Genomic DNA, 25,577 nt, shown 5'->3' on the forward strand with positions numbered 1-25,577 from the left:
AGTTCGAAATCAAGATGGTTCCTACAAACCAGTTATGCTGTTGTGGCCAAACTTACCGATCCTTCAAGATTGCTTTGGCGTCTCCAGGAATTAATGATCAATAACTCCGACACTGTAAAAAACAACCTGAGAGAACGTAAAAAAAACTCTGGCATTAAAATAAATTGTTTTATCTTCTAATTTGTTTTGGCACTTTAATATTCCCAAATAGATATAAAATAGAGAACCAAAAAATACTCAGTGAGCTTCAGTGATCATGTCTTGATATTTCCTTAGACTGTCCAACTAGAGTTTGTAACTTTGGATACGTCACGACTTGCACTTTGTAACCTTTCAGAAAAGAGAAATTGTAGTCCAGAGATAAGGGGAAAAAGGGCTGTGTGCTTTTCAGATTGATGAGAAGATTTATTGCTGTCGAAGTAGCAATGGGCATCTGGAATTTATGCCAGGATTTTCTGATCTCCCATTGTAATTTAGATCAAAAATAGACCAGGGACATGGGATAGGTTTCCAATCCACTTCTGACAGGAGATTTGGAGAATCCTGTGGAGATCCTACCCTTTGAGCGTGGTATCCTCTTTTTCATGAAGAGGTGTGGGTGAATGTCACAACATTTATGTTGAAATTGCTGTAACAAGGAATTCCATGGTTTTTTCTGACTTTGCTAAAACCGCTGTTAATCCTTGTACATTCTATGATATTTGCATTTTGACAAAATCCTCTAGCAGTGAGTTTGATCCTTCAAAATTTATGATTACCACTGTGTACTGCCTTCTGAATAACATTCCACAGAGAGGTGTAAAGAGCCCTTTACGATGGTGGTTAATGGTGCATGTGTGTTTCGCACCCTTTTTATGTGGTCGCATTTGGGTGCCTTTTCCATGAGTCATTAACTCGAAACATGCCCCCTGGGTGGGTAGACACTGCTTTGTGCTGATTTAATTCCAACTTCTTAAATTTGACATCAGCGTTGAAGGAGGAAGCTACTTTAAAATGAGATTAAAGTAACACTAGCCTTCCCACTAAAACCTTATGCTGTTGCTAAAGGCTGGTCCAATGTGATTAACTCTTCAGAAATTGAACTTTGAGTAGATCTGAAAGGATTGAATGTCATTTTATACTGTTGATTCTGAAGGTAATTATCAGTGACTATTGTAATATAATGGACTGTGCGCTTGAATATACTCCCGACAGCCTCCAGATTACAGAGACGTCCTTTGAGTATAAAACGGTTTCCAAAGTTTCCCTGGTGCTGTTTTCCATACTTCTGGAAATGATCAATGCTCGCAGGAGCCCTACGGTTAAAGTAGCTTTTCTTTCTTGGCACTGTCACAATGAATCTAAGGGAATGGTATAAAGTTTGAAATATCTATTCTTTACAGCCTCCAAGGCTTGCAAGATGGCAAATAAAAAGAGCCTGAGTTGAGGGCACATTGAAGAGACACAAAAGCAGCACTGTGGCTGCTTGCATTTCCAGTAGGGTTTCTATGGACTGATTTGTGTGTGAGGGTGCAGGTAGTGCAAGAACGCTAGGCAAAGCAGATGGAGGGCACATTGATGACTACCCTAAAGTAAGCATGCATCCATGCAAAATATTAATTGACATTCTAGATTTTGATTACTGATTTGAGTGCATGATTAAAGGGAGGCATTCTGTTGCAAAGAAATAAAGGAAACATTTTGTGCATGTTACTTCAAATTAAGAGGTTTTAAGGAAGTGTCCACATTGAAATTGCTTTGAAAAATATCAGGGTTAAAGTTGGATGCACACCAATTTTCTATTCATTGAAATGATGGAAGAGAAACAGGGTACATTTAAAATGGATTATTAATTTACAGAGAGTCCAGTTGGCACTAATGGCAGAGACCTATTCAACACCTCCCTCAGTATGACCTCCAGCCTGGTGTAATGTGGCTTTCCTCAATGAGCAGGTAACGCCAATGAGGACTTGCTGAGCTTCTTGAGCTAATCCTCAAGACTGAAAGAAATTGTTAATATTTGAAACAGGACTTTCGCTAACTGAAGTTTTTCACTGGTACCTCCTCACTTTGAATATGTCTGCAGCAGGATAACAATGTGACTTCCTTACTTTATTGGATTTTGCCTTGAGCTCCATTTTAAGAGATTATGTTTAGTGGAACTTTAAAAGTGATGCGATTGATCCAATTAAAGTGACTCACTTTGTCTGGTTTCAAGTCGCAATCTTGTCTTGAACTGATACAGATTGTACCCCAAGGAATATTTTCAAAGAAGCTTTATTTTAAAGAAGAGAAAAATGTTTCACGTAAGATTTCCTTTTTTTTATGTTCCTTTCTTAATTTATCAGAAAAGGCTTTTGCTGTTAGGTTCCAGTTTCTTTAATAAGCAGTTGCTAAGCAGTGCAATCTTAGTGTTTCAGTCAGTGTGTGGGATCCTTTTTATTTAAGTGTCTAAAGATGAACTGGAAATAGTGACATAGAGTTAATCTCCCCAGATTTTATTTTGTAAATGAGAAAGTCCAAGTCAAGCTTCAAAGGTCCTGTCCTTAAAAGAATAATTCCATCCAAATGGTTGACTGCGTTCTTTACCAGAATGGTAAGCAATACAGTTTTGATCTAATCCTGCCCTTCACCCGAAAAAAAAAGAAAGGCTTCAATTGAAATGAACAGATTCTGTTTTTCAACGGAAGGTCTTATTGAAAGCAGAGTATTCAAATCTCAGGTCAATGCACACAGCTCATTTCCTGCTGGAAGAGTAGCATGTGGTGGGGCTGTGGAAGATTGTGTATTAACAGAGGGTATTCATATGTGCTGTTCAATGTGATGCTGCATCTACAATGCATCATATTATGTGTATGTTTGACATATAACCCAGAGAATAGACACAGCAAAGAGAAATGGCTACTGACCAACATATTATTTTAAAACCACTTTATTTACATCCGGACCAGATCTACATAATCAGTTGCAGGTTAATTTTCTAATGCTTTCCAAATCCTCAGATCTCTGTCCTACTCAAATGAGTGTTATGCCTCCTTTTTTTGTAAACTGAAAACACATGTCAAAATAAACAATGAAAAGCAAGGTAAGCTACTTCTACATTTGACATTGCAGATATTTCTCATTCCAGGGTATTGTTGTCATCAAGCACATTGCAGTGGGCTTAAAGTTGCATGTAGGTGAGGATGACAGATTTCCTTCCTATAAGCACATATTAATGGGTTCCCTCTCCCCTCCGACAATGAACAGTTGCATGGCTGCTTTTTAGGTAGTTTTTTTAATTCCAATGTTTTTTAAAATTCAGATTCCACCATTTGCCAAGGTGGGATTCAAACCCAAGTTATCCATCCCTAATTGCCGTAGTGGTGGTGAGCTGTCTCCTTGGGTATCTGCAGTCTGTGCAGTCTAACCCTATCGCAGGGACGCCCAGTGCTACTGGGGAGGAAATTCCAAGGCTTTGACCCAGCAACATTGAAGAATTGCAAATTTAGCTCCAAGTCAGGATGACATGTACCTTGAAGGGGAACTTGCAGCTGGTGATGCTCTTGTGCATCTTCTGCACTTTATCTTTTGGGCACAAGGGATCATGTGTTTGGCAAGTACTTATCAAAAGGGCCTTTGTGAGTTACAACAGCACATCTTGTAGATAGTTCACATTGTTACCACTGTGAGTCAATACTGGAGGAAGGGAATGTTGAAGGTGATGGAAGAGGTACTATTAAGCAGGCTACTTTGTCCAAGCTCTTTCTGTTGGTGTTGCACTCTTCTTTTAACTATTTGTTCAAGCGCCTCCCTTGTGTTAATTCTTAGAATGTTACTATTTTGGCAAGATTGGCATTTATTGTCCATTCCTAGTTGCCCTAATTAGCAATTTAATACAACTGAATGGCTTCCTAGGCCACTACAGAGGGAAGTCGAGAGATTGACCATATTGGCATCAGACTGCAGTCGTATGTAGACCAGACCAGGTGGCAGTTGATAACTAACTTGTTATTTCTAGATCGAAACAAAGTTGAATTCATATTCTCAAACTACCCATGTGGATTAGCGAACTCCCATTCTCCAGAATCATAGAATCCCTACAGAATGGAAACAGGCCCTTCGGCCCAACAAGTCTACACCAGACCTGAGAGCATCCCACCCAGACCCATCCTGCTATAACCCATCTAATCTATGCATCCCTGAATACTACGGGTAATTTAGCATGGTCAATCCACCTAGCCTGCACATCTTTGGACTTTGGGAGGAAACCGGAGCACCCGGAGGAAACCCACACAGACATTGGGAGAATGTGCAAACTCCACACAGACAGTCGCCTGAGGGTGGACTGGGACCTGGGTCCCTGGTGCTGTGAGGCAGCAGTGCTAACCATTGAGCCATCGCGCTGCAAACCACTGAGTCACAATCTCTGAGTTGTTAACAGTAATACAACCATTGTATCATCATCTTGTAATATTTGACAGACGGTAGTTTGTGGCAATGGTGATGGAAGTTTTTAAATAAAACAAACAGTCTTGACATGTGGACAGTACACAGTAAGACTTCATTTTCTGTCAACCTTTTGCTAATAAGAGAGCCAGTGGGATAGATTCACATTGAGGTCAGACTGTATTGGAATAGTGGTCTTCCTTCCCTGATTGACTGACTGGTGCACCAGCTTTGAGGTTTAGCCAGATTTATCAAAGTCAATGTTGTGCCTTGCCATGGTACTATTGGAATACCTGATTTCTGAATGACTGCTCCAAAAGGAGAATGACTGCTAATATATCCAATTCTTGAGCTTTTTTCCAATCCATCAGTAGTAACAGAAAGTCAGCGGTGGGCATTCTGAGACAACTTTGAACTGTACTCGATTCGCCTAAAAACTGAAAGAAATAATTGGATCAATAATTGGAATTTCCATTAATGTATTCCTATATAAGATAGTGCTAGCCTGTTTCAGTTTTAATTGGTATATTGCCCACCAGAAGTTATAGTAGCCAGCTTTTTCTGTGCCTTCCCACATAAGGTTTCGGGTGAAGAAAGCTTTTGTGTCTCTCTTGTGTGTAGGTCTGAGATTTCACTCTCTCTTTTGTCTATAGTAAGGTTATTGACTTGTCATTAATGATAAATCTGCATAGCTTACACAGTGAAACCTGGCTCCTTTTTTTTGTACTCAATGTTTTCTTTCATTTCTCCCCCTTGAAACCAATGGTTTCATGAAAATAACAGGAAATCTCTTGGTAAAGCCATAGTGGAGTCTTGCAGGCTACATACACTTGGTGGCAATTGTTTCTGATGTGTTGCTGAATAGCTTCTCTGCCTAATAGTTGATTACACAGGAAAAAGTGCAAACTGAAATTGAAATGCCCCGCCGTGCTCTTGAAGCTGCAAATTGCTTGATTAGAAAATTTAGCATTCAGTAAATTTTGCAAGCATGCCAAGTCTTTCCATGATAAGCCTTTTTCAAAAAGTGAATACTGTTTCGAATGTCATTGTTCTTTTACCATCTGTCCCAGCGCATTCACTAAAATTCATGCAGCGATGTGCAAACCCATAGATGAATGTGTGTTCCTAAAAATCCAGCTATCGCATCACTGCTAAAAGAGATTAAGGCTAGATCTCCTCAGCAGGAACACAATTCATCTGTATGAAAGGCCACTACAATCAGTAATATAGGCTGATTATTCACAGCACTTCGCTGTCCAGCTGATCTGATTACACAGGAAGTGGTTTAGTGCACTAGGCCTGGCCCAGCAGATAATTCTAATCCCACATCATTCTCCCTCACTTTAAAATTTTCGATCATGTGAAAAGGAAACAAAAAATCCGACATTTATTTTATGGGAAAGCGAGGGAGAATAGTTGCTTAGGAATGCACCTCCCTTGGCTGTGCTCTGTAAACCATCCCCACTCAACGTTGTAATCTTTCAAAACAACAGGGAAAAAGATTAAAGTTGCAATTAGTCACTGAGTAAGTTTTTTTTAGTTCATGTTTGAAGGCTTTAAGGACCTGAATCTAACTTGGTCCCCCATTACTTGCATATGATTGGTTTGTATTGGCCAACATCATTTGATGAATTCAAAACGTCTCGTAATCTGTGCCTGAGGAAAGTATCTTCACTGGTGTTGGCTGCAAATCACACAAACTCAATTGACTCAGCTGTGTCGGTAGTTATTTTCCATTGTTCACCTCCATAAGGAGATTATGTCCTGCTTTGAAACGGAGATGTATGTATTGTGGCCCACAAGGGCAGCCTGCCCCAAGCAATCAGAATGGCAAGTTTTTTTTAAACTATGTTCGCATGTAGGCAAAACTGAGAGAACCGTAAATTATCACCAGAATAATTTTCATTCAAAGCGATGTGATGAAGAGCTTTGATAAGGTGGATGGAGAAAATTAGCTCTGCTTAGTGGAAAGACTGAACTAATTTGAAAAATCAATGAAGAGAGGAGTTGGCAGAAATCTTTTAATGCAGCAGATGCCATGGAAGCAGTCGTGGATGCATGTAAGGAAAAGGTAGTTCCAATATAAGAGGGAGAGCAGGGCATGGAAGCTATCAGCCACCTTATGCAAGAAGATTGAATCTATACAAACACAATTGAGCTTTATTATAAATTCTGTTGAGTAATGCTATCCTATTCAGCTGAACATTCAGCCCAAATCATTGACTGGTTCAGGACCATAAGGGCGATTAGAAGCATGATATGTGGAAGACTGACAGCTGAGAAAGATAGGAAAGGAGCACAGGCCGCAAGAAGGTGCTTAAAGCAAATCAGCTTGCCAAGAAATGCTCTCTTTTGTCAGCTCTGGTTATTAATGATTTTTGGGTACCAGGACTGAGCTTCAGCCCTGTTTCGGATTCAATAACTTAACAACCATGACAATTCTGCTCAATGTGAACAGAAACCCAGAGCTGATGAGTTACAAAAGGCTTTCTTGCTGTTTCTCCACTAGAAACGACCGGGACATAGAGCAGTGTAGATCAAACATGAAGTGAATATGGATTCATGTTGTGTCCTTTGTGGCAAAGTGCCTCAGATATTCAAGCGTACTTACAATGGGCATAAATTATGGTTGGCACTTATTTTCAAATCAAAGCCTCCTTCTTTGATAAGAGACATTAGCAAAAGCTTTGCCAAATTCTGTACTCTCTTTGCATTTTCTTAGATGAGAGAGAAATGGGTCATATATATTTCATTTCCTTGGGACTTTGTAAGATTTGTTACTGAGATCACCTTTCTTACGTGGAAGTGAGATTAGAATCAGGGAATCATGCGACATTAGTGGTTTGTGCCTTAATTAGTGAGCAGGGTCTCTTCCAAGCATAATAAATGGGGTACACTGACTGGGGCGTATTTAGTATTGCACTCTATTCCCATTCAAACGTATTTGTTTAAGGAGAAAAGGCTATTCTTAATAGTGAAAACATCACTGAAAGCAAGTCAGGAAGGATTTCAAAGAAACAATCCTTGAGGAAACAAAACCAGAAGATGGTTTTTCCGGGTATATTTCCTTGAACACTTCTCTGATTTTGTTTCATTCAAAGCTGTTTAATGCATTTACATACAATGAGGCTTACAAATTGCTGTTTCCTATACACCAAATTTTGAAGTAACCTCTGTTTCTAAAAGAAATCTGAGGCCTTATAAAGCCTGATGCCGGGACTCTGTTCTGACGGACCTGTTGTGCTGCTTCAAGCCTCCGGCACTGGGATCTGTTAAAAGAACAAGATCCAGGGTGCGCGCACTAACTTAAATTCAGCTTGCACACCTGCCAATCTGTAGAATGAGTGGAGAAACTGAAAATTGGTTTTATTTTTTAACACTATAGAGGAATTTGTCACAACCCCAAGATGCTTTAACAAACAAAGCCAGGAATACCCCTGCAAAACCAGGGAGAAGCAAAAATGCTATTTCAGAATTGATCTGGTGGAGAAAGTCGACTGGCCGTCAACATTATTTCAGAGTGTGGCATGCCCTTCATTTTTAAGTCGGGAGTGATAAGATTTGTGTAGCGGGAGGTTCCTTGTCCTGGGCAGCTGGGGTTTTTGACAATTATTTATGGTGGGTAACTCTAATGAACGCTGAAGATTTACTTGACTGCTAAAATGGTTGAGGATCTCATGGGTTGAAGTGCATTGGTGCATGACTGAAAAGGAACGCATGAATTGAGTACTGGGAGGATACTTAATTTTTACTATGTTGTGCCTTCATCTCATATACCGCCATGATTGTACACAAGCTAACTTGGGTATCAATAAACTTAATAACGGTCCATACAGTATTAAGCCCTTAAATTCTTCCAAATTTTCCTTTCGTTTTAAACAAATATTTTAGGCCCATAAACAATCATAGCACCGTGGTTATGCTGACCTCTACTTAAACCCTCATGTAATTGGATATTCTACCCCTTTCTTGCACCGTATCTCTTTCAGGGCATGGTTCAGTAAACTGAGCCCCAAGCTTTCATAGTTTCTTTCCCAGCAGGATTCCTTAAACAATGTTAAAGCTTGTCTCTTTTTGTTAATCAAAGGTGCTGATGTGAATTTGCACCCTCGCTGAGCTCCATGTAGTCTGGTCTAACGGATTGGCCAAAGCTAAGCAACAGCTTAAAAGAAAATGTTGTTATCCTAAAAAGAACGCTGACCATTCATGACACAGGGAGAAGAGGTCACTAACCAAGCTTTAGTTTTAAACTGTGAAGAGAATCAGCATCTCTGTGAGAATTGGAGGGGGACAAGATAACTGGAAGCAGCAAAATTGACTGTCAATTTCCAGGGTAAGGGTCAAGCAGTAAGGTATGTTTGAATTAAAACTGGGTAAATTTGAATCTTCACAGTTAGTGGGGAAAGTGACTTTTGAACTTGGACAGGCATGTTGCAGATTCAACCAGCTCATCACCGTTGCTCTGAATTATTTATAGCACCTATAATTCTCTCTCTTGGCACTACTCAGTGCAATCTAGCAGTCCCTAGCTCTGTTCAAGCTAACCCTTCTCTGCTGTTCCAAGTCCTCATTCTCTCCATCTCTATTGGCAAACCCCTTTCCCACATACTTCTTACTGTTCTCTATTGTACTCATGTATTGGGATGTCTCTGTAGAAGCTGATGGACTGTTGGAAAGTTGCAGTGCTTTGTTTTCTCTCAATTCACCCAGTGAAGTGGACTGAAGGTCGTTTTTTAAAGGCTGTTCAGTCCTTGAAGCAAACTCCTGGAAATGATTTTAGTGTGCACGCAGTACCGAAAAAAGAACAGTCCTTGGGAATCAGGTTGGAAAAATGACATTAGTTTTGAAACGAATGCAGTGCTGGTCTGCAGGATTGGTTTTCACAGTGCTGAATACAAATGACAAGGTCAGTTACTTTTTCTAAGCCAAGCAGCTAGTATGAAAGGAATGTTAAGTGAAGAGCGGTTGAGTAGCAAGGTTGCAACTTTCCCGGAATTTCAATTTTAAAATTGATAGTGAGCTCCTTGAAGTATCCTTTTAAATAGCCCTGCTGAATAAATTCCAGGGTTTTCTTCAAATAATCCTTTGAAGAGAGCATTTGTATGAGGAGAATTTGGAGGGGATATATTTAAAATACACTGAAGCTTTTCTTTAAATTTTTCTGCCATCTATTGTTTAGCTTTCCTCTGTTCTGATACCACCCTTTTTTATAAACCAGTAAAACTTGAATTAGTGCCCTAATTCCTTATCCTGCTCTCAGTGTAATAGCTTGTTTGGCAGATTGAGAGCTATTTCAACTGGGGTTGGATAAGGACATCATCCTTTGCAGCAGTTTAACCCGTGACAGGGGGAGGATTGTAAATCCAGTGATTTACTAGAAGTGGTTAGGTCAGATTCAAGGCTATAATGACATCTTCAATGTTTTGTATCCATAATAACATCATTAAATGGACACACATCTTGAATGTCTTGCAGTTTCAGTTTCAGTCTTCACAGCGCTGCTTGGATTGCTTTTCAGGAGATGGTTTGTTAGACAATGTGGGCGTGTCATTGATCAATAATCAATGAGAGTGTGTAACAATTCACACACCGAACTCTTCTATCTAATTTAAACAGCTTACTTGTCTTGAATTATGGATAAAGCTTTATTTGGTAATGAACAGGGCCCAAGCAAGTGGGAAAAATGGGCACGGATTGTTATTTTGCACTTAGCTCCTTTGCAAGGAACACCTTTTTTTGTTTTGCCAGATTCTGTATCAGACATCCTGCTCGAGATTCCTGTGGTTTGTAAATATTAAATGTATATAGCTAACAACAATCGGTTCAAAGCACAAACTCCTTCAGGACTGTTACTGCGGCGTTGAGTTAACTTAGTTGGAAGGATGAAAGCATTGCTCCTACGTAAGCTACTAAAATATATCTCTGTTCATAATCAGAACTTTGCATATTAGTTGACAGCACAATTTTATTGCTGTCTGTTCTTCCTGAAGGTCTGAGGCAAAGAATTTTGCTTTGATGTGGTCATGAATAATCATATTGACTTGCCAGTTATGTTGCTGCATTTCATAAAGTTTGAGGTATTTTGTTGTATAATTAAATGTGACAGGACTATTTTGAAGTGCTGGTGGATTGACTGTAATCCCGACAAGGGGATGTGTCTACAATGCTCAAAGAAATCCAATAGGCTGAGGGCGAAAAAGTAGCAAAGCGACCAGACCAATCGTTTATCACTGGCCTTTTGGTGGCCACTGAGCCTGAGAGACAAAACCATGTCTTCTTTTCACTTCTTCTAATGCTTGTTCGTGAAACATTTTAACAGCTGGTTCAACATTTAGCCTTCGACTACATTTTGGCACATGTTAGCAATCCGGAGCTATGCTAAGAAGCCAGTCGCTAATGAAGAAGGCTATGGGTAATTTTTCGGTGTTTTTGTTTGCAACTGATGTTTGTACCAATACCCACGTCTCCTCCTGCAGATGTTTACTCCAGTTGGTGTGACATGTTTCTCTGCACTTCACCACCACTAATGGATTTGAGTTCAACAACTTTAGGTTATAACCTCCGCCCCCATTTCATTCTGTTTGTTTTTAATTCCCCAGTTCTTTTGCTAGGTCGATCTTCATCTTGTTTGTTCTTTTATTCCATCATGTTGCATTCCCGTGGTTGTTAGGTAGCAGTACTATCTTAATTGGGCACACAACCTTAGTTTCACATTACCATTCTTCTTTTTTCATGATGAAATCTTTTGTTATTTAACTTGGCTGCAGTGCAGGAAGTGCTTTGACAGGGTATGTGCCACCTTCCACTCACTGCAGATTCATTAGGAGCGTCACTCAGTGCAACTGTGCCAGTATAGAAGCAGCCTCAGCATCAATGTTCTGAATCCGTGACAGCCACCTCTTGCTGTTCTGCCAGTCCCCAGATGCTGCTGTTCCCTGACCTTCCCTCCTGTGTGCAATCTTCACTCCATGGGTGTGCAAACACCAGATCTCGTCGAGTAGTACAGCTTGGAGACAGACCTTTCAATCCAACTCGTCTGTGCTGTCCAGATATTCCAATCTGACCCAGTCCCGTTTGCCAGCATTTGGCCCATATCCATCTTAAACCCTTCCTATCCATGTACCCATCCAGATGCCTTTTAAATGTAATTATACCAGCCTCCACCACCTCCTCTGATAGCTCATTCCATACACACACCACCACTGCATTGAAAAGCTACCTGTCAGGTCTTTATTCAAATCTTTCTGCTCTTTAAACCAATGTCCTCTAGCTTTGGGGTCCCCCACACTATGAAAAAGACATTGGCTAGTCACCCTATCCTTGTCCCTCGTGATTTTATAAACCTCCAAGGTCACTCCTCAGTCTGCTCCAGGGACAAAAGCCCCAGCCTATTCAGCCTCTCCCAATAGCTCAAACCGACCAGTTCCAGCAACTTTTCTACAGCCTCTCAAGTTTAAGAGCTTTCCTAAAGGAGGGTGAGCAGAATTGTACAAATAATGTCTAAGCACTTCTCTGGAAGGTCAAAGCAACACATACTCAATCCAGGGAAAATTCTACCTCACTGACTGCATTAGTTTTACTATGGGTATTAAGGTATCTCTTATCCCATTGAGGCTGAGTGGTTAAGGTGATGGGTTAACAATCTTCTCACACAGACTTAAATACAACCAGTTACATTAGAAGAGTCCTTGTGTGCAGTGAAAGTGTTCCTACATCTGGGCCAGGAGACCTGGGTTCAAGTCCCATCTGTTCCAGAACTGTATAACAACAGCTCTGAATAGGAAACATCTAAAAAAGTTATAATCTATAATTAATGGAGAGCCAGTGACCTAATGGAATTTTCGCTGGACAGTTTACTTCAGAGGCCCAGGTAATGTTGTGAGGATTTGGGTTGGAATCATGCCATGGAAGATGATGGAATTTGAATTCAATAAAAATCTGGAATTGAGTTGAATGATCACCATGAAACCATTGCTAATTGTCTGGGGAAGGGTTGGTGGGGGGGGGGGGCTACAGGGAGCAGGGGTGGGGGCGAAAGCCTGTCTAGTTCACTAATGTCCTTTAGGGAAGGAAACTGCCTTCCTTACCTGGTCTGGCCTACATGTATCTCCAGACACACAGCAATGTGGTCGATTGTTAACAATTAGGGAATGGCTATAAACGCTGACCTAGCCAGCAACACCCTCACCCTGTAAATGAATGAATGAATAAAAGCTTCCTCTTATTAGGTTTTTAAAACATATATTTCTCAACTGGGGCAAACTTGATTTGGAAAGGGCACTTAATTCTGCTGGCCGTTCACATGCAAATGTACTTCTCAACTCTCAGTTGGGAAGGTGTATCTGTTTTTCAAGATGGGAGAACTTAATTGAAAAGCCTAACCCACCAGCAGGATTCTGAATTTTTTTTCCACTGTCCTTCTCAATCCCCTATGGGACCAGAAAATAATGCCCTATGGTTGGGACTTCGTACAGCTGTGTCAAGCCACACACCCTCCTGATTCTCTGCCTGGATTGCTACCTGAACCATGTAAAACAATCTGACAGCTTTCCTGTTCTAGCAGCGCCACTGCAACTGATAGCCAATGTTGAGATTGCAGCCATTCCAGTACCCATGACCCTGAAATAAGTCCAGGATGTAGGCAAATGGAATTCGGACGGGGTCAATCACAAGGGCAAAGGTATCTTCCCACGGAGACAGGTTGTGCTGGGATCTGCTCACTTCCACCCAAGTGAGGCTACATTTTGATTGGCCTTTTGGCCATTCAGAGGCCCTATTAATCCAAGGGATTGTCGGGGCACACACCATCGCTGGGAAAATGATCAGTGGAGGTGGGAGGGTGACAGTCTTGGCAATGCTTGTCATTCCACCCAGTGTTACGCACACCCATTTTTCAGTCTGCTCCTAGTAGGGAAATCATGGAATTGTGGCTCATGTCCCAATGGACCAGCTTACTTTTAAAACATGGACGCTAGTATGAGTATGATGCAAAAGCACAAAGTATGGACTTGCATTTATAGTGCACCATACCCAACCTTCAAACATAGCCAAAGCACCTCCCCACAAATATAAGTGATTCTGAAATGTTGTCACTCTTGTAATACAGGAATCACAATGAGCAACTTGTACACAGCAAACTCCTGCAGAAATGGATGAGCTGGTGTTAGCATAGTATCTTCTAGCATGTTAGGGCAAGGGGAGTTGCTCTTCACAAAAAGCAGTGGGATATTTTTAGTTGGAGGACGGACAAGGTTTAATGTTTCATCTCAAAAATGGCACAATTGATAGTGCTGCCCCCCCCACCCCCGAGTACTGTACTACTTTCTCAGTCTGGATCATGGGCTCTGATCGCTTGGAGTGAATTTTGAATCAACAACCTTTTGACTCAACTGAGCCAGGGCTGATGGCAATTACCTGTTGGGTTAGGCAACTCTTTGATCTGAAGCCTTCTGAAATTACTTTCTCAGCCAACATCCCCTCTTTCCCTGTTATTTGGGCTCCCATTTCATTTAATGCGCATTCATTAGATAGAACACTAACATCAACACCTCTGAAGTGTAATGTAAACTAAAATTACAGGCCAATGAGCTGCGGTATCAAGGCTAGGTCTTTTCCCTCTGATTATCTTCCATATCTTTCATTTTAGAAAAGAAAACCAGTTTGTCTTCGATCAAACGGTTACATCACCCATCTCTTTTCTACAGACTATAACGAGATTAATGATCTCCTGTTCATCACAGCTATCGGCTGTCTAGCAATTGATTCAAATTGGCAGTGTTTTGAACTTGATGCCTTTTTCCATTCTCATTAATAGTTACCAAAGAGGTAAGTGGGTTTAGTGTCATTGTTGTGCTCTGAACTACAAACACAGACTCACACATAGGCCATTGATTTGATGCGGAGGAAGTTTGCTTCTCTGTTTTGGGGCCTATTTTGCTGCGTTAACAGAGGCATAACCTCTTTACTCACAACAGGAGCTGAGCATTTATCAACATTTTGCCTGCTTTGGCCACCCGCGGAAAGCCGATCTTCTTTGAGGACCTAGCTTACGCCGTTCATTCTGCAAGCACCCTGCTCTGGAGCAGTACAGCCTAGTTTGTTAGTTTCTGGAGATGCTGTGTTTTAAGTGGAACCATGGCTTTGAAGTAGGTAGGATTGTTTCAAGCCCCCTTGTTTCTCTCGCAAATCTGTAGCAGTTCAGGTGGTTCCCGATTGTGGTTTCCACAAAGTGTCTAAATATAGCCAAGTTTCTTGGCTCCCCAGGTTGAACATCTATGCAAGAGTGAGAGTCTATTCCTCTATCCAAAACTAATAACTTACTACATCCTATTGACATTAAATCTGACCTGTTTTATTATGTAGAGGTGCAGAGAGAAAACTTGACAGTCATACTTTCCACTCTTGTTGCGCACTCAGAGGGCTCTGATGGCACTGTGGTAACATCCCTATCTCTGAACTAGGAGATCCAGGATGAGGTGTCACCTGCTGTAGAGGTACACAAGTAACATGTGTGAACAGGTTGAATAGAAAATATCTTCCACATTCAGGACCACATGGGCAGCCACCTTGCCCTAACTCCAAGAGACGATAAGCTATCAGAACATAACCATGAAGCTTATTTACAAGTAAAATTATAGCGAAAGAGATATATACAGTCAGAAACATAACTTACAGAATACATAGATATTAAGGTATAGAGCTGGATGAACACAGCAGGCCAAGCAGCATCAGAGGAGCGGGAAGGCTGACGTTTCGGGCCTAGACCCTTCTTCAGAAATGCTTCAGGATAGGCATCCTTAGAAGAGGCTTCATAGTGGGGTTAAAATTGTTTCAGAGATAGCAGGATCTGCAGACATTGGAGAATCTGAGATAACAAGGTGTAGAGCTGGATGAACACAGCAGGCCAAGCAGCATCGGGGGAGCAGGAAAGCTAACATTTCGGGCCTAGACCCTTCTTCAGAAATCCATTTCTGAAGAAGGGTCTAGGCCTGAAACATTAGTCTTCCTGCTCCCTCGATGCTGCTTGGCCTGCTGCAATAAAGCTTGCACTTTTTACATGTATGTTGTAGTCTGAATCTTTGATTTGTCATTGTAAAGGCTCCAATGTTCTTTCTGTCACATTGCTGACCATGAGTCTCTCCTGTTCTTACCATCTGCCACTGACTTGTTGGAGAAGTTTGCAGGTTACTATTCAACCTGATTAGCTGTGGGGCTCAAACCCAGAGACTGTGGCCCACAGGTTAAGGTCACTACCCACTTTGCCACAAAACCACCTGACCTGTTTAATATCTCCCCTAATCTTTACCCCTGTAGGCTGGAAGGTGGCAAACAAAGGACTTCCAATATGGAACCCATGCAGTCAGGAACGTGTTGTACAAAAGAATGGGTAGTGGAAATCTGGAGCATTCTTTGACCTTCCTGCCAAAAGCATGTACTGTTTGGGCGAAAGGTTAGCAGCAACATTCAGGTCTGAAATTGATAAATTGTTGTTGTGTTGAGATCATCATGGGATATGGGAACCAAAATATGTAAATGAAAGATCAGTTTTCTTGAACTGAATAGCCAAATCTGTTCAAGAGGTTATGTTAGTCACTGCTACACACTTCTTACTAATGCAGTGTATGCAAGTTTGCACTCGAACAATTTAAAAGCTCATAATATGCTGAACTTTTTTGTGAGCAAGTAATTGCTTTGCAAGGACCACTTTCAAGCCATGTGGAGTGCCAAAGTAGTTGCATGATTTGTGCACAAGACTTGAAAAACAACTTTTATTTGACAACTACTCATTTCTTGAAAGCATTTATCCCAGTTGTTTTTCTGCACACTGCTTTCCAGCCTTGGGCAGTGGCTTGTGGTGGTGCTAACCCTTTCTATTGGCTCTGTAAAACAAAACATCTGAGGACCCCAGACGCAGCTGTGCCAGGACTCTCATGGTACCTGGGAGTGCCATAATTTATTGTTTGTTGAGGGCTGATGATCCAACTTGCATGCTAATCAGCCGCTGAGTTATTTTCCCAAATGCAACATTTAATCTGGGGATTTACGGCCTCAACTGTGTTTTCATTCAACCTATATCCTTATGGTGGGAGAAGAATGTTCAGCTGGAGTTAAGGGTGTTATTTTGGCCACAGGTGTATTGTTAATGGGACATGCCTGTTTGAAAGTTTTGAATTTAACACTAAATTATGCTGATAATGGATGATTGTGTTAATTTGAACTTGCCTGGAAGTGCTAAACTAGAAATTTGCAGATTCGGCATTTGAGATGATTAGGTGCAAGTTTAGTGGAGCAGTATTTCAGTAAAAGTGTATGCTGTGCACATGTTGCTAGGGTAACTCACGGACTGAATGGAAGGGCACACGTTCTCAAGTGAGCATTGAAAATCTATCTGAGTGGAAGAGTTCTGGAGGGAATTGGTTGTACTGTACCACTGTGTATGCTACTATGTTTTTGACCTTCTCTACCTGTAGCAGTTGGTGTTACCCTACCTGGTCTCATGTTCTCATCCCATTCCTCACTTAGCTCAAAATGGCAAGGACCCATCAGTTTCTCCCAATGACTTCTGCAAGGTGTCCCATAAGGTAGAGCATTGTGCCATTTGTTCTTTTCAAGTGAAGCCCCCAGGGAATTTTCATCATAAATGTTGTTCAAATATTGGTGAAGTCTTGATTATAGAGTCCCAGAATATCTCCCTGCGTGTCTCAGATATCCCCCTTCATGTATCCAAGAAGTGAACAAGAATTGGTGAGTATTCCTTTTAACTAGTGCTTGAAATTTAGTGCTTGCATTTATTCCAAATGGGAAGCTGTGACAGGATGACATTAATTGAAGAACGAGCCATCAAAATGTTGTGCTGCCTTTTCAATGAGAACACACGGTGAGGCCACGAGAATCATCTGCACATCTTTTCAGGCTATTCTTTGCTGAGGGATGAACTTCTTCGTCCTCAACCTCTTTCCTCACCTGAGGCGTTGATGACCCTCCAGTCAAACTGCGACCAGTCATTTCTGTCCAATGAGCGAGCAGCCGATGGTGTAGCAAGTCTGTGATGACTTTATGATATTATAGTGAAGGGTCCTGTGGAGAGAGTACGTGTCAAGCTTTGAGTTAGAGAATCAGCCATGATTGTATTGGTCAGACTTCACACAACACCAGGTTACACTCCAAGAAGTTTATTTGAAATCATAAGCTCTTGGAGCAGCCTGTTTTGTGACTTTTAACTGTAGAAAATAGGATAGGTTTAGGAAATATAAGTAGTTTCTACTGAGCTGTGTCTGTAACTTCCATGGAAGAAGAAGTACTGTTTACACTCAACCCAGTGTACCAACTACTTCTGACAGTGATTTCCTTCTTTACAAGGAGTATTGAAATACTTCGGCATTTATCATTTCTGCACCTTTGTTAGATCAAAATCCTGGAACTCTCTGTCCAACAGATCAGGAAATTGTTTCATCATATGAACTGCATGAAGGCTAACCATTATTCTCTCTTAGGCAACTAGACTATGGCAATGCGGTTTCTTTCCAGTCTCATCTCCACTGATTATAATGTATTTTAAATTTAACAAATGGGATGATATGGTCCAATTTTTCAACTGTACCTTATTTACAATGCAATCATGTTTCTTTAGCCAACAAAGAATAATGAATTTATTAATAAAACAAGCAAGCATGAAAAAGGTATGAATTAAAAAAAAAGGTTTGGACTGTGCAAGGGTATTAGGAATTATATGCTGACATCCCAAACTTCACATGAGGCAAATAAAGGTAACAGATAAGTGATGGTCAAACACACCACATAACCCAGCAGGTAGCAATTGTATTCAAGATAGATCTCATTGTTTTCTCAAATCTGACTTAATATCAGTAGCACTTAGCAGTGACATTTGGTATCGCAACAATATTTTAGAGAAATCTGCTCTTTTGCACTCTAACAGTTGATTATATACGGCACAACATACCACGGCTGCACCTAGCCTTATTCTGAATAAGTTCAAATATGCAACTTCTAAGAAGTGATCACTGCTGAGGATGTGGTCACTTTAGGTGAAGAATTTCAAAAAGCCTGGCTGCTGCAGGCAGCTGACACGGTCGCGCCTATAAACCAGCCTGAAGATGATCCCAAGTTTCTCTGTGGACTGACACTCTAGTGCGCATCTGAAAGAGTACCGCATTGTTGTCTTTCAGATGAGAACCTCAAACTGAGATGCCGTCTGCTGTCTCAGGTCAGCTCTGTTGAAAGAGCAGAAAGCCATCCCGGTGTCCTGGACAATGTTTATCCCTCCAGCCGCATCAATGAAGTATATAACTATTAGTGTAATTTTTTTCTCTTAGATTTTGCTGTGTGCAAATGCTGTCACATTCCCTGCACTACAACAGTGATTAGCCTTAACAGTAAAGCATTGTTTTCGTTTGTTCTAAAGTTGTGAAAGGTGCTAATTAATCCAAGGTTGTATTTTCTTTAGAATCAAATAAAATACTTTAGAACAAAGATAGTCACTGCATGTAATGATGTATTTTAAGAATCTGCAAAGATTAGTTTCGTGCATGCTCCATATATATATTTTTAAAATTATATATTCCACGTTAAGTACAAACTTGCTAGTTTACTCACATGCTTTCTAAATCTCAAATTATTTTTATAGTTCATACCTCTTGTGGGGCAATATAACTTTCACAGTCAGTGTTTCAAAAGTTTCTGTGTAGTTGATGTATGCAGAACCAAATCAGAGTGTGGCAGGCCTGTGAGGTTCACTAAAGCCTCTTTTTAAGTTTAATCTGTTGGTACTAAGCGTTGCATTCCAGTCCCAAGGGTTGAGGGTTAAGGGTCTCACGGGTAATGGACACCGAGCAGTGTTTGTTAAATGATAGCAGTTGACACTGGAGACTTGTGGGGGTTGTGAACAGGTGGGGTGGGTGTTGGTAGGGGTTAGGGGGAAGTGATCTTCTGATTGCCACAGGCTGTCTTATTAGTGATGGATTCTGCCTTTGCTGCCCTGAAATACTCATGATTCAGCATTTCAGAACCTGTATTGCTTTGTTTCCCCCGGCTTTAACAAGCACTAAATGCCATTTATACCTGATATGCGCTATAAGAAATGGGAGAAAGTTCAGGGGTCACAGCTGTTGAGCATTTTGCCACAGGGCTTGTTGTAAGAAAGCAAACTTGACAAAGCAGTGTGGTGGGGGGGAAGTGAAAGAGGGCTGGAAGAGGAAAAACTGAAGAATTTATATAGTCTAGACTAGGGCAGAAGATTGCAGATGCTGCAGACAGATAGTTTAGTGATTAGTTTGTCACTTGAAAGACTGATGTGCGTCTTAGGTATAGTCATGGATGTGTTTGTTGAAAACCCCTGAATGCTATCTCATGCTCAGCACTGTGATAAACGTTTTTAGTGTTTTTACTGATGAATCATTATTATCTATTAAATGGGGTAAGTTAAGGGAGCAGGAATGACTGGCATAAAAGAAAAACAGTCGCACTTATTTAGCAGGATAATAAAATGTGAGGCTGGATGAACACAGCAGGCCAAGCAGCATCTCAGGAGCACAAAAGCTGACGTTTCGGGCCTAGACCCTTCATCAGAGAGGCACTTATTTAGCATCTTTCAGGTCTTAAGGATATCCCACTGCAGCCAATGTGATGCTTCTGAAGCATAGTCACTGTTGTAATGCAGGCAGTATACACTTTGTGCACTGTAAGATCTCGTGATTATGATCAGATAATCTGATTTACATGCCAACAGATAAATATTGAGAAGGAAGAGAAAGAGATTGTTTTGTCTCTTGTGTTAGCCCGAAGATTTAATGCAAAGGAAGGATTTGAAATGAGTCCAGTCAAGAAAATGGTGTTTGTTCTGTCCCTGCCCAATGGAAAATGGCCTGGATTTTCACTCTGAGGTCAAGAGGACAGAGCTGGGACAGTTCCTGGCTCTGCAGACTGAACCTGAGGAGAAGAAGTGCCCTGGAAGTTCAGATTTATGTTCTGAAAGGGGTCAGTTCTTGTGGCTACCACCTCAGGTAAGATTTAGGTCTGGAGATGGCTTGGGTGAAAGGCTGGCTATTGTCCTCTGGGACTCGGTCCACACTTTGGTTTTTGAGAAAGGACAAAAACAAAAAAGTCTTTCAACCTTAACTCCCCCTCACATTTTTCCAACCCATGCCATCCTATGCTTCCTCCCACCTTGCTGTTTATGCCAATGTTCCATGTCCTCTCAAATCCCCGTAACCCTCTTGCCACACCTCATGGTCCTTACTGCCGACTTCATACCAACTCATTACGACCTAGAAGCCCACACCTTAATGCCTCCAGGCCAACTCACTTATCCAATCTCAGAACAAGTTCTGAGGATAATAAAGTTCTTAAGTGTCTATTGATCACTGTTTAAAGAAACACTGTCATTGGCAATTGCCTATTCACCATGCTTAACTTTGTTTAATCCTTTATCAGCATTTGTATTCATGATCCCATTTCAGAACTTTTAAGTGCTCTTGGAGTTGTCAATCAACCTATGGACTGGCAGACATTCCACTGTGATAATTATAGATTGTGAAATCAGTCTGCAGCACTAATCCTTAAACCCTCAGGTTTAGGTCAACAAATGAAGTGAAATAACAAGTACTTGGCTTTTTTAAACAGTGGAAGCAGTTTGTTTCTCAGAGATCTAAAGGCAATTTAAATATGCCGACAACTTGCTTTATAGTCCCCTTAAATATCACTGTTCTGATGAGATTATACACTTTTTACACCTATTTCTGTCTTTTAACAATCCCATAGGACATTTCTCTCCCAAACAGCCTCTGACCTCTATCAGAAAATCCCAGGAGCATATTTACAAGACAGTAAAATGCTCCAAAAGGGAACCATACCTCTCCAAAGAACTCACGATAAATTTAGATTTCCTGTTAACAGATCTAAAGTACCTGGCATTGCACTTGCAAAACTGAAATCAGACAAGAAGCTATGTATCATCTGGTAGGGTCTGCAGGGATGCCTGAAACTAAATGGTGGTGGATATTTGAATTAAGGGTTAATTGAATGATGAGACGTATATATAAGAGGAACAAATGAGACTGCTGGAGTTTACAGTGAGAATAGAAATAACAGCCTGACTAAAAATGTTTGTTTGGATTCTGTCTTAACACTATTTAACAGACAATTGCAATTTTCTATGAGTATTTCCTCCATGAACCGTGGATGCATGTGACTTACCCATATTGTGCCTTTGTAAAAATGGCCGGCTCTGGGTTCAGGGGTCGAAACTCTGAATTCCGGACTTCGGTACCTTTTTTGCTGAGATAGCGAGTCTATTTTTGAATCTTCTAACAGCTCCCTGCCTTCTTCCCAAGCACCTCAATCCTTTGGAAGTTGCATGCAGAAAGCTATATGCAGATTAGAAATAGGAAGGATCATAATGGCCTCATGAAGCCTGATTAGTGACTTCTTCAACAAAGAACCACAAATATTGGAGATCTGAAATGTGCAGGCTCAACTGGTCCAGTAGCATCGGTGGAGTGAAAAAGAGGTAATGTTTGAAATCGATGATTTCCTCAAACTGGTGATCAATATTGTTCACAATTTGCCATTCAGTATTGTGTGTAACCTTCTTTCGGTAATCGTAGTTACCATAATCTTGAAATTTAAATATGCACTCCCTCCTACATGAGCACACCATGGCTATTGTGTTCCTTACTAATGCAGTGCAGCAGGTCACAAAGGCTCTCCCTACAGGTTTGTTTTGCCATGAAGGATACACCCCAAAGTTCTATTGTGCACGCAAGAGAGAGAGCAATAGTTATCTCTTTTGGTAGTTTGATGCTTGCCATGGTTTCCCCTTGCCTTGTCTGACTCTGTGTTTCTGCATAGAGTCATACAGCACAGAAACAGGCCATTTGGTCCAACCAGCCCATTACCAAGCATAATACCAAAGTAAACTAGACAAGAGCTTGAGTTCTGAGGAAGAGCCACCGGACCAGCATGTGGGACGTGTAAAATCCAACCCAGTGTCAGAATTCTGGCATGCTGTCTGTAACTTCACTCACCTGAACTCGTGGTTCAATAAAGAAGACTCACCACTAATGGCAAAAAGGGACGGACACTAAATTTCAGCTTTGCCAATGATGCCCATATCCGGAGAATGAATCGAATAAATCCCTTACAATCCTTTCCCCGCAGTATATTGAATCTCCCTATATCCTGCGCCATATCTTTGGGGAGAGCCATTAGATTTGATTCTTAGCTCATCCAACACCATTTCTCGAGCCTCCATTGACAAACATTTATTAGCACAACGTGTGTTAGTTCATCTGCTGTGCTCTAAAATTACAAAGATACAGTGAAGAGCTTGATGTTTGGCTCACTGGCACTCTGTTTGGTTTAGCCTTATCTTCCAGGTGGCAATGAGAGAGGCGTGGAGTGTAAAAATGGAGGGATGTAGAAGATGGCCAATGGACGTAAAGATCCCTTGATCTCACCATTGCAGGGTTTGGTTAGAACCGCAGCATTTAACCGCATAAACAAAGTAAAAATGGGAGGGATGTCCTTCAGTGCAGACTCAATGGGCTGAATGGCCTCCCCCGGCACTCTAGGGATTCTGTGGTTCTATAAACTTTGTGAGTTGAAGGTGTGCCTTTTAGCCAAGATAATGCTGAGCTTGTGAGGCCTGTAGTTTGAAAACTAGCGCCATCAAATCTAAAAGTGGCCTAGCTTCCAGTTGGAAAATGGGACCTGATTTTCTGAGGAAGCGTTATTTGTACACCTCCCTGGCCCCCTGTTCTCTTGCCTCTGTGAATAACTTTGTAATGTTCCCTTCTCTATTAGTATGAATGAAGGGGGCATTGTTTGTTTTACCTAAAAAATTACCGCCTGCAGCCTTTGAGACTTCCAGCTGGCAAGCATTAAATCATTAAAACATCTCACCGGGAGAGAGAAGTGAAGCAGACTGTGGTTTATGTGTTAAATAGCCTCCCTTTTTTAAAGACCAGGATTCAGAGTTGGCTGTTCCTAACTAGTGTTGCATTTGGAGCCCTTGTGAACAACAGGGACTTGTTCAGCATTGACATGCTGAGGGGAGGCCTGGCAATTCAGTCTCATACTTCATAAAGCCCATCAGCACTACTGCTGAATAAGGGCCCTTCTTTTCTGCTAAAGCCATTTATGTCAGCTTTACCGACAAAGATGCAGATGGGCTGAATTTTTTTTTGAAAAGATCCTTTGGCAATGTCTGATCCGTTGTTTACACACTTCCAGGTGTTTTAGGACAATCGGCACAGTCATTGTACGAAATGCTACAGAAAGTAATTGTTGTTAGTCTCTTCAATACTCTGTACCGCTTATTGGCAGCTATGCATTCACTATTGTGGACCGAGAGAGATCCTTTGCGTACGGAGGTGGTTGAATTTATCATGAGCCAGCTAGGCACAATGGCCACACTGAATCAAGATAATATTTCCCTCTGCACAAAGTCAGGGAGACTTACTGTTTAATTTGATCTGGGCTGACATGCAAATTCCCTTCAAGCTGGATGTTGGCAAGCTCTCTTATGGATCGTTCCTTCTGGGTGGTATTGTAATGACGAACAAATGAAAGTCCATTGCAAATTCTGGCCACTGTGCTGCTCGGTCTGATCAATTTCTGGAATCTAATAAGCAGTGTAAGTTTTTTACTAGACTCACTGACAACTCAAGCCCAGAGGACAGATTGGGATTTTTTCTGTAAAATGTTAAACAGAAGGGTAATTAGTCTTGCAAAAATTCCAAACGCAGTGATTCTCAGTAAATTGCTCGTTGGTTTAAATATCAGCTTGTTTCCTTCTAATGAAACAGTTCTATTGAGGGAGTTCCTGATGTATACCCAACTCCAATGATATATGGTGCTGATGAATGTTGACTTAAGGGATGGAATACAAGACTTTGGAAAACTTCATGCAGAGTGCTTGTGGACTTCTGCCTTTCAAACAGGGGAAAGAGAACCTGCTTTAAGCCACTAGCAGTAAAAAGGTTGTTGATCATAGATATACCAGTCATGTAACTTAAAATAAAACTTAACAAACAGGAATTTAAGTACTTTGAAGCTGAACGCTGTGCAGCTTGAATTCATGTCCTGCATCCTAACCGATTTCCCAGATGCCTTTAAAATGTGCCAGAGTAGATCCTGGTCTCCCTATTCTCATTGTGGTTCTACCTGAATGCAGTGATTCTGGGAGCAGCAGAGCTGATTCACAGTCTGTATTTACAGCGCCATAGGAATTTGCTGCACAACTGAGACCAGCCTATTTCGGCCCACCATTTATTGAATGAGAGTTTGTATCAAAATATAGTGAGGGCAGTGCGTCATCCAGGAGCATTGCTGAAAATTTATGAAATGGAAGGGGAAAGATTTCATCTACAGGTAACCTGGTTAAGTATCATACTCTGTTAGACTTTCTGCCTTGAGAGGCTCGATTCCATCAGCCTTCTGTAAAATAGATATTGCCATTTGTGTTGCCTTAGCCTGATGATGTGGTGACTTAAATTTCTTTCCCTTTTAACCACATATTTTCCCCTTGTCTGCTCTTATGAAGCATTAATTCCAAACTGCAGTGTGGTTTAAAGCTTCTGGAGCTTCTTTTTGAGTAACTTGCTGCAATATTCATTACAGGTACACTTTTCAAAGAGTCTCAGATTTTGCAGTGTATGGGGTAATGCAAACACCACCTCCCTTAGTGCCGGCTCAGCTACAGTGCAAAGTCCCCCAGTAACCACATGAGGTCTGCATGAATAATGCCACGTGCTGGGGGGGTCAATGAACCAATAAAGCAATGGCAATGTCTCATTTCCTTCCCAGAATGCAGCTGCGTGTCCTTTTCTCGCTGGTGCTTGTGCTGTTTGTAGTCCTGATGACAGGGTCTTCTGAAGCTGGCAGGAACAAAAAAGGTGAGTGTGGCTCAATCAGATTGTGCTCTTCGCGTTCTGTGCGTGTGTATGCATGTGCTGATGTTGATAAAGAATTTTTCACTAAAATGGAGGTGTGGATCTTTGTTTACATCCTAAACCATGTTTCCTTCGTCACATCTGTTCTGTTTCCAAAACTGCGTTCTCGCTGTCTTTGTCTGACCCCACCCCAGGAAATATTGGTAAATGCTTTTATTATCTCAGTAACACAACCCAATGAGCAGAAGTGAGTCCAGTTTG

General features: G+C 41.2%; 1 protein-coding gene across 1 annotated transcript in view; it reads left to right on the forward strand.

Annotated features, from left to right (window-relative positions):
* mdka (midkine a) overlaps positions 1-25,577 on the forward strand; it is a 57,760-nt gene that overhangs the window by 21,605 nt on the left and 10,578 nt on the right. The window contains exon 2 of the mRNA XM_048545549.2: positions 25,231-25,319. Coding sequence (XP_048401506.1) covers positions 25,231-25,319 — 89 coding nt within the window. The remainder of the gene's footprint in view (positions 1-25,230; positions 25,320-25,577) is intronic.

The sequence above is a fragment of the Stegostoma tigrinum genome, chromosome 17, assembly GCF_030684315.1.
Source record: "Stegostoma tigrinum isolate sSteTig4 chromosome 17, sSteTig4.hap1, whole genome shotgun sequence".
NCBI classification, from domain to species: domain Eukaryota; kingdom Metazoa; phylum Chordata; class Chondrichthyes; order Orectolobiformes; family Stegostomatidae; genus Stegostoma; species Stegostoma tigrinum.